This window comes from Desmodus rotundus, chromosome 10, assembly GCF_022682495.2.
Source record: "Desmodus rotundus isolate HL8 chromosome 10, HLdesRot8A.1, whole genome shotgun sequence".
Classification (NCBI taxonomy): domain Eukaryota; kingdom Metazoa; phylum Chordata; class Mammalia; order Chiroptera; family Phyllostomidae; genus Desmodus; species Desmodus rotundus.
Window position 1 is genome coordinate 23984807 of NC_071396.1, and position 12831 is coordinate 23997637.

Consider the following 12831-nt stretch of genomic DNA (forward strand, 5'->3'; position numbering starts at 1 on the left):
ATATTTATAAAGTTTTCTTTGCCAGCCTGAAAAGAAATCAATGGGTAATTCAATCTACATATATAACTTAAATCATATAATGTCTGCAGTATAATGTAAAGTAGAAATCACAAAGTAATATATAATATTATCCATTTAGTTATGTAAATGCTTAGACATGATTGAGCTAGAAGATACAATGAAGTAGACAGATATTTGTCCTTTTATTATAATCACCTTGAAATGCACTACAGTAGCTAAAAATGGCGTAATAGAATTTTCCAAAATGGCAAACACTTGGTCAAGTTGAAATATGTTTTTTTAAACATATGTCTGATGACTCCATTTCTGGAAATCCCATGTGTATTAAAATATAGTATTTAATATTTAACTAAATATTTAAAATAATATATAAAATTATAGTCTGTATTAATACCTTGAAAAATACTTCATGCTTACATGTTTTCTTTTCCAACTCATGTCTTTGAACATAGCGCACATCTAGGAAATGTGCTGGTTCCCACCCCCTGCTCCCAGAAGGAAAATATACCTTTGTTGGACAGCTAAAATATGCATAAATATTTAATTATTATATAAGAATTCAAGTGCTAACACTTAATTAAATAATAATCGAACACAAAAGATAAGGCACTTTAAGTCCCATCCCCTAAAAAGACCATGCAGCTGAGGTGTTTGGGGGAGGGGAGATGTGGCATCCATCTGTAGCTGGGGGCACAAATGTTTATGGACTGGGTCCACTGCAGGTTGTCACCACCGATCAACACGAAAAGGAGTCCCCAGTTTGGGGTGCATGAGGGAAGAGAGACTTTATTCAGTACAAATAGCTCAATTGTGGAAGAGCTCAGCTGTGGAACAGCTTAACTGTAGCACCGCATAGCTATGAGACAGATCGATAGTGAGGGCAATTATGAAATAGCACGGCTGTGGAAGAGCTCAGGCCAGGTGGCTCAGGTGAGGCCGCTTTGGTGTCGCAGCTCAGCTTTGGTGAGGCAGCTCTGTGCTGCCATGGTGTCCCAGCTCAGGCTGGGGAAGCGCAGTCTTCCACGGAAACTGAAAATGCGCTCCAGCAAAACAGAGAAACTGGCATAAATAGCTAAGAGTTCTTGTCCACAATTCCTGATTGCTCTGTTTTTATGCAAATGAGGTCTCCAAATCCTCTCAGTTTGATTGGTCCAAAAAAAAAAACACTGTTCTTATTGGTCACAATGGAGACACTCTGGTCAGTGAAGATGCAAATGAGAATATAGTGTACAACTCCAATTGGACAGGGTTAGTCTGTCCTGTCAGTTGATAAAAGATCCTAGGATCTCTCCTATAAGGGTTGACTCAGACAGCGGGAGCACATTACTGCTTTTCCCTGAAGCACAGAGACCATGAAAGGCCCCTATTTAGCAATGACTCCTAGACTCTGTTTATGAACTTGAACCCAGTTAGCCTCCAGGAGCCTTTCTTAACAGGCCCATTCATTCTCAGGGTCCACACATGGAGAGATGCCTGTGCCAGATTTCACACTTCCCTGAGAAATTCTGGTCCAGCTACTGACCTACTAAAAATCACAGGCCTGTCTTTAATATGCATTGACCTGAACCTAAGAGATATCCAAGCTTTCTACTGTTTGGAAAGAGAGGAGGGGAGAAAGAAAAAAAATCTGCTATTATTGCTGTCCTCAAATCACTTATAAAGTAGGTGGAGAATAAAATCTTAATAGATAAAAATTGTTTTGGGAATGACTTTTATGTTGGCTTAACTGTAGCCTTGATCCCTGCTGCTATTTTTTCTTGTATTTTAGTTCTAAATGTAAACCTTGCTTGATAATGAAAACACTTGTTTGCCCCTCCTTTTAATGCAGTTTCTTTTAGTCCCTGAGGAGGTCTCCCCTCAAAAGAACATGAATTGCACATTCTCGTGTGTGGTGTCGAATTGTGAATTGGCACCCAGTCTGTCCATATGAGCCATTTTTTTTATATTAATTCTTCTGTGACCTGCCTCTTATTTCATGAACACACCGTTTAGCTTGGTAGAGTACAGCAAGTATTTCTTGCACATTTGCTCTTTAATAACTAACTACTCAGCTCTCCTGGGAGGACGGTGTCTTCGGACACATGTGTCCTAAACATTTCCCAGTAATTTTCCAGGATGGCAGGCAAAGCCCTGGAGAGATGGTGCAGTTGGCTAACAACCCTGATAAATGATTCCATCCTGACGCCATAAATGTTCACTCTTCCTCCTTGAAATCCCTGTATTCTGCTGATGCTAGAGGAATGTACTTATGGCTAGGAATACTGTAGTTCCTACAGAAGACTTTCAGGTTTGGCCTGTGTGTGGTCATACTGGGTAGAGATTTTTCAGTGGTAGTAAATATTGATTGTTGTTATAAGTACATGCTAAGAGCCTTGGTTTTTACTAGAGATAGGGCGTGACTTGAAATTATGCATGAAGAGTAAATAGCATTTGATGTTTTTGACATCAGTTAGCTTGAGAGGGTCATCACCTGTCCTCCTTGATGCCCATGACTGCAACAACTAAAATGTAGTGTGCAATGAAGTTATTAAAGGAAAAGTCCATTCTTTTAAGGATATAAAACTCCTATCAAACTTATTTAGGAAGTTGAATGATTCCAGATGGTATCTCATGTGCATTTGGCTCGGAATTTTTTTGTTGTTGTTGTTTATTTGCATGTTTGCCAATATATGGTTAAGTACTCAAGATTTTAGGTCCCTGAAGAGCCATTCAGCCCTTAGACATACAACTTCAGTTTGGTATGTGTGTGCAGCCACCATTTTGTAAATTCCCCTCAGCCCTTGGCATTTAAAGAAGCTCAGCTTATTGTACCTGGCAAAGAACGATCTGGGGGCTATGAGATGTGAATCTATGGACCATAAAAAGTGGATCTCTTGAAAAAAAAAAAAGCTAGTTTTCAAGATTAGAGGAAGTATGCATTAACAAACAGTATATAGACCACCCATAAACTCGTGAATGTGTAATGTTCCAAAGAATATTTTAAATTGTTTTTTACATAATGCAGAAGCATTTCCCCTTAAAATGGCTAAGAAATTCCCAGTTCAACACAGTAAATGCTCTTTCATTCATAATGTACCTTACATACAGATCTTTCCCCCCAACCAAATGATGGATGTCAAGTATGTAACTAAATAATTGCATATGATTAGTGCTAGCAGAGCGTTCTGTGCAGAAAGCAGGATAGCTGCGGAAGAGCGAACAGTTACTTGGTCTTGGGGGAGCTGGGATAATCTGCATGGTTGGAGCTGTTCTCCTATGGTGGGAGGCAGGATGTTTGCGAGAAGAGTTGAGAAGATGTTCCCGGAAGATGGAGCAGTTCGAGCAAAGGTATAGATGTGAAAAACTATAATGTATTTCTGGTGAGAATTGCTGTTTCTGGAGATTAGTACATAGGGGAATTGGAGCTGATGCTGGGGCAGGGGATGATCAGGCTTCGTGGCTGTTGTTGTTATTGAGTTGTAGGAGTTCCTTATATATTTTGAAATCAACCCCTATGGGATATATTCTTTGCGAGTATACAAGGGTGAGCAAAGGTAGGGTTACAGTTTATATGGAAAACAATACAGTAATTAATTAATAATATAAGAATAGACTGTTCTGTGTACTCACAACTGTAAACCTAAGTTTGCCCCACCCTGTTTTGCCCCATTCACTGGGTTGCCTGGGAAGGCATCTGCTCCGGGACTTTCATTTGTTGGGAGTTTCTCGATTACTGATTTGATTTTGTTAGTAGTTATCAGTCTGTTCAGATTTTCTCCTTCCTGATTCACTCTTGGTAGATTGGATATTTCTAAAAATTTATGCATTTCTTCCTGGTTGTCCTATTAGTTGGCATATAATTGCTTGTAGTGTTTTCTTATAATCCTTTGTATTTCTGTGGTATCAGTTGTCACTTCTCTTTCACTTCTGATTTCATTTACTTGGGACCTCTTTCTTTTTTCCCTGATGAATCTGGTTAAACAATGACCAATTTTGTTTATCTTTTAAGGAGCCAGCTCCTGCTTTAATTCCCTTTAACAGGATTCTTGTAATCCTGGTTTGGTGGTGAGGGATTCCTTTGACTTTTTCTTGTTTTAGAAATTCTATCTTTCCTTTGATTCTAAATAATAGCCTTGCTGGGTAGAGCAATCTTGGTTGTAGGTACTTGCTTTTCATGATGTTGAATATTTCACGCACTCCCTTCAGGAATGAAAAGTTTCCATTCAGAAATTAGCTGAGAATCATAGGCAGCTCCCTTGTACATAACTAATTGCTTTTCTTTTGCTGCTTTTAAGGTTCTCTCTTTGTCTTTAACCTTTGGCATTTTAATTATGATGTGTCTTGTTATGGGCCTCTTTGGGATCATTTTGTTTGGTACTCTCTGTTCTTCCTGGACTTGTACGTCTACTTCCTTCACCAGCTTAGGTAAATTTCCAGTCATTATTTCTTAAAATAAGTTTGCAATCCCTCTCTGTCTCTCTTCTCCTTCTGGTACTCCTATGATGTAAATGTTGATATGATTGATGTTGTCCCAGAGATTTCTTAAACTGTCAACATTTCTTAAAATTACTTTTTCTTTTTGTTGTTTTGTGTGATGGAGCCTTTGGAAGAGTCTTGGACCTGGTGGGTGAGTTAATTATGTCAGGGTCTCAGGAAATCACCACCCGGGGAAACAGCATTAGCCAGGGTAACAGAGAGCTCAGCTTTGGCACCTGCTTGTGCTGACCTGGCTGGGTTGGGGGGCGGGGGAGCTCTACAAAGGAACAGCGGCACCTGCCAGCACTTCTGTCCCTGGAGAGAGGTGATCTGACCCCTGCCCCTCTATCCCTTGCCCTTAAGTTATTCAAATTAGTTCCCCCCTGTATGCCCTTGGTGCTCTTTGAGCTGCTGTCCCTTCCCCAGAGTTGAGAGCAAGTAGGTTTGTGAACTAGTAAATCTCTGTGTGGCCTCGTAAGAGCTTAGCCTTAGTCTCCAGCAGCCCCCTTTCCTTCTTGGATGCAATCCTCGCTGGCTTTCACAGCCACGTGTTGTGGTGTCTCCTGTTCCTGGCTCTGGTGCCCAGGTCTGGGGAGTCCAGAGTGGGGCTGGGCCCCTCATTCAACAGGGGACGTGCACAGCAGAGATATCCCTCCCAATTCTTAATTGCCACACCGTGGTTTTGGAACCTGTTCATTCTGCATCGCTACCCAACCTACCAGCCTTGATGTGGCTTCTTCTTTAAGTACTTAGTTATATGAGTTTTGTTCAGCTAGTCTCCAAGTTCTAATTGGTGGTGGTTCTGTAATTTAGTTGTAATCTTGATGTGGCCATAGGAAGACATGAACACAGCCTTTACCTACTCCACCATCTTGAGTGGAAGCCAAAATAATCCTTGTATTACGAGAGACTAAAAGATTTAATCTTATAAGGGATGTTTGACCTGGAAGGAAGTGAGACTGGAAGAGGGAAAGTTTATTATTTGAATGTTTGGAACTTGGAAATTTCTTTGTTTTATTAGTTGATGTGTAAACATGTAGCTACTTTGCCCTTATCTTTGGCCATAGGAAGAATCAACCTATTTTTCCAAACGACTCCCATCACCGTGAATATGGTAGTGTGATCACTAGCATCCTCTTCACATACAGAGAGCTGCATCCAGGTTTAAAAGGCTGTGGAAGAGGATGACTGTACAAGGGTTATGAAATAAGAGTGGGGTTATAAACAACTTACTACGTCGTAAGGTCGGTTGAAGTCTGACATGCGTCTTTTTATCCGTGGGGTCCGGTGTAATGCCTGGTAAATGATAGACCTTTAAATGTGTGGATGAATGAATCCCTGAAATTCATCTTTTTAAAAGCCTGACCCTGTTGAGTACCTGAAACTTGTGGACCAGAGAAGGACACTTGAGACTAAATTTACTTAGAAGGCCAAACAGAACAAACATTATCCACGTGATTGCTGGAACAAATTTGACATACACCATGCGGCTGCTGATAAGAATAAACGTTTGTGTCCTGAGAAGGTGGAAAATAATTGACTTTTGTGTGATCCTTCATGTTTTGCAAGAAGAAAGTCAAGATGATGGGGTAGAAACAGTTGGTCGTGGTGTGTTAAGGAACAGTGGAACCTTGCAGATTTGATTCATGTTGCTTAAAAAAACCTGTTATGTTTTAGACCTACTTGTTGTACCCTTGTATTCATAAGTATACCTGCATGTGAGATGTGTGATGGGTGCGTGAGAGAGGTGTGTTGAATGAAGGTAAAGATTAGTGGAAATGTGTGTACCTTCTCTGGGCACAGCTTACTTCCTCCTTCATTTACCTATTTGTGTCCTAGCACGGAACAGACTAGTTTTGTCATATGCACCCATAGCTTTCTATCTTGGAGTTCAAGTTGCCTCGTGAGGACCTCTGTTGTTCTCTAAGGGTGATGAGAAGCAGTTGGCATTCTCTGCATATCATTATGTTCTCAGTATTTCTTCCATTGTCCTGTTACTAGTATCCTTCCTCTTTTCACCTCTGTCTTCTACCTTGACATGGGAGGCCTTCTTTGCTCCTACTTAATTACTGATTTATTTTTTTCTATGAGAAAAATTACTACTAACTGTATATCATAAATTATATTAATCTGGGGCCCACTCTAATGAGCGGTAACTATAAATGAGGTGGTGTTTACTCTCCTAAAATTCATGGGCAGGGCCACAAGGAGGAAAAAAAAAGTAGGCTTACTTCTCTGGCCAGTGTGGTTTAGTAAGCTGGAACTTCATCCCGTACACCAAAAGGCTGCGGATTTGATCCCTGGACAGGACGTGTGTGGGAGGCAACCAATTGATGTTTCTCTCTGACAGCAATGTTTCTCTCCCTCCCGCTTCCTCTCTCCCTTCCTCTACCTCTAAAATCAATAAATACATTTTAGAAAAATGTTTAAAAGAACTATGTGATTGCAATTCTAAATGAAGGGTCTGAATTTCTAAAGTTTTTGAGTAGCTTAACATATTTTCATTAAATGCACCCCCTTTGTGTCTTTATATCCTTGTGTTCTATCATATTCCAACAGCAAAATGTATCAAACCCACAGGAGATCCGCTGATCTGTCTTCAAATCCTCTGCCCCTGTTAAAAGAAGCTTCCTTTGAGGAGCTTGTCTTCGTTAATCTCGTCAACCGAAAACCTCCATTTCAAAAACAGGGAATACAAACAGAACATGGCTTTGTTAGATGAAATATAGAGAGTCTCTAGGAATCTATCGGGTTCTGTCTTCTACAGCAACTCTTGGTTGAAGTACTTTTCTGTGGAAACAGAAAATAATGTTGAAAGGATTTTAAGGTCTGACGACTAGACTGTAATTCAAGTTATGGTAGTTTATTCACACCTGTCCATGCCTTTAGAAAAGGTAGTATTTGATTGCTTTGCAACATGTTCGTGAATTATAAAAAAGGCAAGATTACAGATAAAAATCCTCCATAAAGAAGAATAGATTTGTGATTCAACTACCTTAAGTTGAAAATGCAGAAGATCCTCTCTGTAAAGAAACAAATTTAGACTGACCCATTTTTAGCTTGGTATTATAAAGGGTTGAAAGAAAACACTTTTAGGAAGAAAAGAAGTCTGGGGCCCTTTTTTTGTATCATAAAGAAAATTCAGCAAAAGGATCAAACCCTTTTATTTTTGTTCCATGACTTAATAATTCAATTGTATTGTTCTTTCCCCTAAGCAAAAATAGCCATAAACAATGATCGCAATAGTTAAATAAGTATTTTTTTCCTTTAACAATCTTATAACAACCTTCAGATCAACTTATTTCCAAATTTAATTGATTCCTTTATAAGAAATACCACTTTAAAATGAAATTCTTGCATTCTGGAGAGTATTATAAACAGCCAAAAAGCAAGAGAAGACCATATTGTTTTAAAACATGCTTGAATAAATAAATGTTTTGCAGATCACTGATAGTCAATAACATTTTTTGAAAGATTTCGAGATGGTCTGGTTTTCATTAAGCATATTTATACTTTAATGCCTCGTGAATGAAGTCAAGCCTCACTATAGAGAAATGCTCAGAAATGTGAAAATGGATACAGTTTTGCTGTATTACGATCACCATTATCTAAGGGATTCAATTGACCTGAGTTTGAAAATCAGCTTGGCTTTTGATTTCCAGAGGGCACAGTCGGATGAACTGGAAAAAATTGAAAAGCATGGCCGGTCCTCCAAAGACAAGGAAAATGCAAAGTCTCTGGACAAGCCTGAACAGTAAGCACACCTTACGGATCTGCAGTGGGCGTCCAGACTGTGGGGGGCCCCCTCCTCTTGGAAAATTCAGTGTCTTCTGTTCATAGTTCTCATGAATGGTAGGAGGTATGAGGTCTGTGTTTTTCCTCTTAACTTGGCCTTATTTCCTCAGGTTTCTTTATGAGCTGTCCCTCATCCCCAACTTTTCCGAGCGAGTCTTTTGCATCCTGTTCCAGTCCACGTTTTCAGAAAGCATTTGCTCAATTCGTCGCAAACTGGAATTGCTGCAGAAATTATGTGAGGTGGGTTGTGAATGTACAGAGAGCCGAAGCTTGGATTCTGGTACTTAATTGGGATCAGGCATGTTCATATTTTAAACAAATCTTTATTTATTCGAAGTGCTCATAAAATTGCAAGCATAGCAGACCTACAGAAGAGCCCATACTGTGTTTGAGGTTCGAGAACAAAGTAGATGTATAGGTAGGCACGCTGGTCCTCAGGGGACCCCTGTGCCCAAATGTGGTCATGCTGATTCAGACCTCTGGGGACTTTTTGTCCCTTCTGCTTTTGCCAAAGCAGAACCTTCATTTTTCATGGCCCTCTCATACACCAAACTTCCAGTTAAATGCAATTTCTGGGCATTTTCTTTCCTTTCCTTCTTATTTGGAAGGGTCCCTCAATAAAACGTGCATGATTTCAACCACATGATTTAGGAACAGCTGTATGATTCCACAGATCAGTATTCTTCTGAAAACAAAGAATAAATTCTTGGCAGAAATTAGCAATATTAACATTGAAAACAATTTGTCACAAATCAATAGGACTGTTCCTTTTGGTTGTGGCAAATCATTTTGAAAAGTTGTGAGAAGTTATCAAAGGCACATTTTTCAGAGGAAGTGACATGCAAATTCGGGTTAAACTTTGTGTTTTGGAGAAGTAAGTATGAATTTTTCAGGGATAAATCTAAATTTGGGCATTAATACTTAAAACTGTGTTTCTGTTTACCACAACTATGCCAAAAATATCTGTTGCCCCAGAGGCGGGTACAATTAGGATGACAGCAGTGACATTGTTTTGTAGTAGTTGTCATGGTATAATGTCATATGTTTCTTAGAAATGGCCTAGATTATTTTTACTTGGAGACATTGCTCTGCAAATATAATAATGAACAATAATAAAGTTTGGATATGACCCCAAATGATTAGCATAATGTGAATATCTACCACTGACTTACGATAAATCAACCAAACTTTGTGTAAGAGCGAAATTGTTCTTTGTTCTGTTTTACAGACGTTAAAAAATGGCCCAGGGGTGATGCAGGTGCTGGGTTTGGTTCTTGCCTTTGGCAACTACATGAACGGTGGAAACAAGACTCGGGGACAGGCGGACGGTTTTGGATTAGACATCCTTCCGAAGCTGAAAGATGTCAAGAGCAGTGTAAGCATTTTGTGTGAGTGGATGTAGGCACAGGGAGGGTCAGACGTCTTGTTCAGGAATAAGCTTGCCTCCAACCCAGTTGTAATAAATACTTCTTTAAATGCCAAGGTCAAAAGTTTCTTTATGTTCTGAACTAGGTCAAAGTCACGGCCATCATATATTTGTGATTTAGCGAAGGATAATGTTTCTTAAAGTGAGCGGTTTTGAGTTCTATGCATAATGAATAATTAAGTAGACAATATTTTAAAAGAAAAATATTTTTTTCACTCCACCGTGGGTGCTAGTATTTATCTTTTTGGACCCTGAGGGCTAATTAATTTCCATAAATTAGACAGTATATCCATCACTTTCTTTTTTTCCCTCCATTTTAAGCAAAACAAAGATGAGCGAAAATAGTTTGTAAATAGAAGATGATTGTTTTTCTACATATAATCTCCTTGATGCTGGTATGTATTGGAATGCCTGAGTCCTCTTGCAGCCTAATTACTTTTTGGCCCCATTTCAATAGTTGTGTTTCTTTAAAATTAACATCTAAGAGCTTGTGAGAGTGTCAGTAGAAATACAAGTTCAGGGAAACAACCGTGGTGGCAGGAGCTAAGGTGTGAGACTGTAAACTGTGAAAATAAAAGAGTTCTGTTTCTCTGGGAAGACGGTGTCCACACAGACCTGTATAATGAAGGGAATCGTGGATAGGTTGTTTGCGCTATTGAACTTAAGTAAACAATTGGCTTATAGAGATGAAAATACACAAAATTGTTCTTCCTAGATAATGAACTAATCCCCCTCGTAAGAAAGAGGCAGTGCTCCTTTTTTCCTGGTGGCCAACCACTTGTTTATTCACTCATGCGTCCACTCAGACACACACTGTGTGTTTCCAAAGTTGAGGAAAACGGAGTCCCTGCTTGGAACACCGACAGCATACACGTTTTTTGATTTTCCTGATTGTATTTGTTCAAATGCTATTTTATTTGTATGACGTGTACTTTCAGAGAGACCTTCAGTATGTCAACCTTATAAATCACATTCGCTCCGAAACAAAAGCTCTCTAAACACATGGTAGTTCCTCATTCGTTCTTAGCAACTGCTTGTTGCATTGAAACAGTAACTTTGGGAAATAACGTAGGAATATACATAACATTGACCTAATGTTTAACTTTACATACACATACATGAAATGTAGAACTTTAATGTTTAACATAAAAACGTATCTGGCCCTGGCCGGTGTGGATCAGTTGGTTGGGCATTGTCCCACAAACCGAAAGGTCGCTGGTTCAATTCCCATTCAGGGCACATGCAAGGGTTGCGGGTTTAGTCCCTGGTTGGGGCACATACAAGAATCAACCAACGACTGCATACATAAGTGGAACAAAAAAATCAATGTTTCTTTCTCACGTTGAAGTTTCTCTTCCTCCCTTTCTCCCTTGCCTCCCCTCTCTGTAAAAACAAATAAATAAAATCTAAAAAAAAAATGTATCTGAAGTAATTTTCATAATCATTTTATATATGAACAAAGGATTATTTTATTTGGTTGACATATCTTATCCAATTCCCCAGTAAGTTAAATTTGATTAATTTAAATCATTGAGGACTAATCTAGATAAAAATCAAATAATAATTCAGGAAGCAGGAGTTTTTAAAAAAGAATTTCACTCACAAAAGCTATGCAAACTCTCCCCGACTTGGTTCTTTTTCTGTAAAACAAATATAACTGTATTCTTTAATAGTATCTGTAAACCTGCCTCTTACTCAGGTCACTCCGAATTTCCACTCAGCATGCCATCAGCAGGCATTTAATAAATGTCTTGTTAATTGATTCAGATACTGCTAACTATTTCACTGATTTACAGCTTAGAAAAGTAAGAGAAGGTCAGGTAGCTTACATTATTTCACAAGCAGATCTTGTTTCGAATAAATATATTTTATTAATATTGCTAGGTATTACTGGGTGGTAGATATTATATTATTAGTAATCCTCACTACCACTACTGCTACGCATTACTATGAAGGTCATCTCTAATAGTTGTGTTACCATCTCATGTCAAGCTCAATTATAAAGGGATGTTATTCTTTTTATAAATATGGGGAAAGTTATGGTTAGGTTGAACCTTCTAGGGAATGTAGTTAGTATCCTAGGGATTTATTTTATTTTAATTTTTTATCATTAAAGTTTGAACACAGTTGTCTCCATTTCCCACCACCACTTTCCCCCGCCCCACCCACCCCCACCTCCCACCCTCAATCCTACCCCCCTTTGGCTTTGTCCATCGGTCCTTTATACATGTTCATTATATAAATATATGTTGGGTCTCCCACATTCAGATGATCTAGTATTAACTTTGAGCCATGCAAAAAAATAATTAAAAAGCAATGCTTCATAAAGATAGTAGTTACACCTCTTAATAACAAAATGTGGAAGTTAATAAACTGATTTCCTGGCGGAGGAGAGGGAAGACAGGAAAGCGTCTATACTCGACACTCCACCCTTCCACAGCTGTGCTCAGCGCTCGGAGCTGAGACGGGAGCGCTGGGAAAAGCAGGGTCCTCCACGCCGTCCTCAGGTCCAGTCCCTAACGTAATTTAAAGTACAGAACTTCACGGTTCATCCTAAATGTTCTCATCTGTACACACTGAATCCCTGGAGTTTATTTTATTTAACAGTGCCTATGTAAGAATTTTGAAAAAATGCATTTTCACTTACTTTGCTTTTTCTGCCTAGGACAATAGCAGAAGCCTTTTGTCCTACATTGTGTCCTATTATCTTCGGAACTTTGATGAGGTAAGATGACTTTTGCATAGAGGTATATTTTGTTATTCTTTGTTGAATGACTTGACTTCGTTTGTTTTTGTTGTTTTGCCATGGCTGCTGTTGCATGATCCTTCTTTATATTAATGCTGATTTGTTTAAAAATTATGTGTTTCCTGCTGATCAGGATGCCGGCAAAGAACAGTGTGTTTACCCGTTACCGGAACCTCAAGACCTGTTCCAGGCATCACAGATGAAATTTGAAGACTTTCAAAAAGATCTCAGAAAACTAAAGAAAGACTTGAAAGGTAACTTAGTGTCTTAGAGAAATTCATGCTTGTTATTTATGCTTTTTTTTTCTTTTTTACCTTTAAACCCTAATGGTATTTATTGAAAGGGAAAAGTTGTCCACAATATATTGGTGAACATGCGTGTAAAATGC

The 12831-nt window shown here is 38.9% G+C and overlaps 1 protein-coding gene across 2 annotated transcripts in view; it reads left to right on the forward strand.

Annotated features, from left to right (window-relative positions):
• FMN2 (formin 2) overlaps window positions 1-12831 on the forward strand; it is a 266913-nt gene that overhangs the window by 150964 nt on the left and 103118 nt on the right. For both annotated transcript variants that reach the window (XM_053912937.2, XM_053912938.1), the window contains 5 exons: window positions 8139-8230; window positions 8382-8511; window positions 9500-9646; window positions 12363-12422; window positions 12577-12697. In XM_053912937.2, the coding sequence (XP_053768912.1) occupies window positions 8139-8230; window positions 8382-8511; window positions 9500-9646; window positions 12363-12422; window positions 12577-12697 (550 nt within the window). The remainder of the gene's footprint in view (window positions 1-8138; window positions 8231-8381; window positions 8512-9499; window positions 9647-12362; window positions 12423-12576; window positions 12698-12831) is intronic.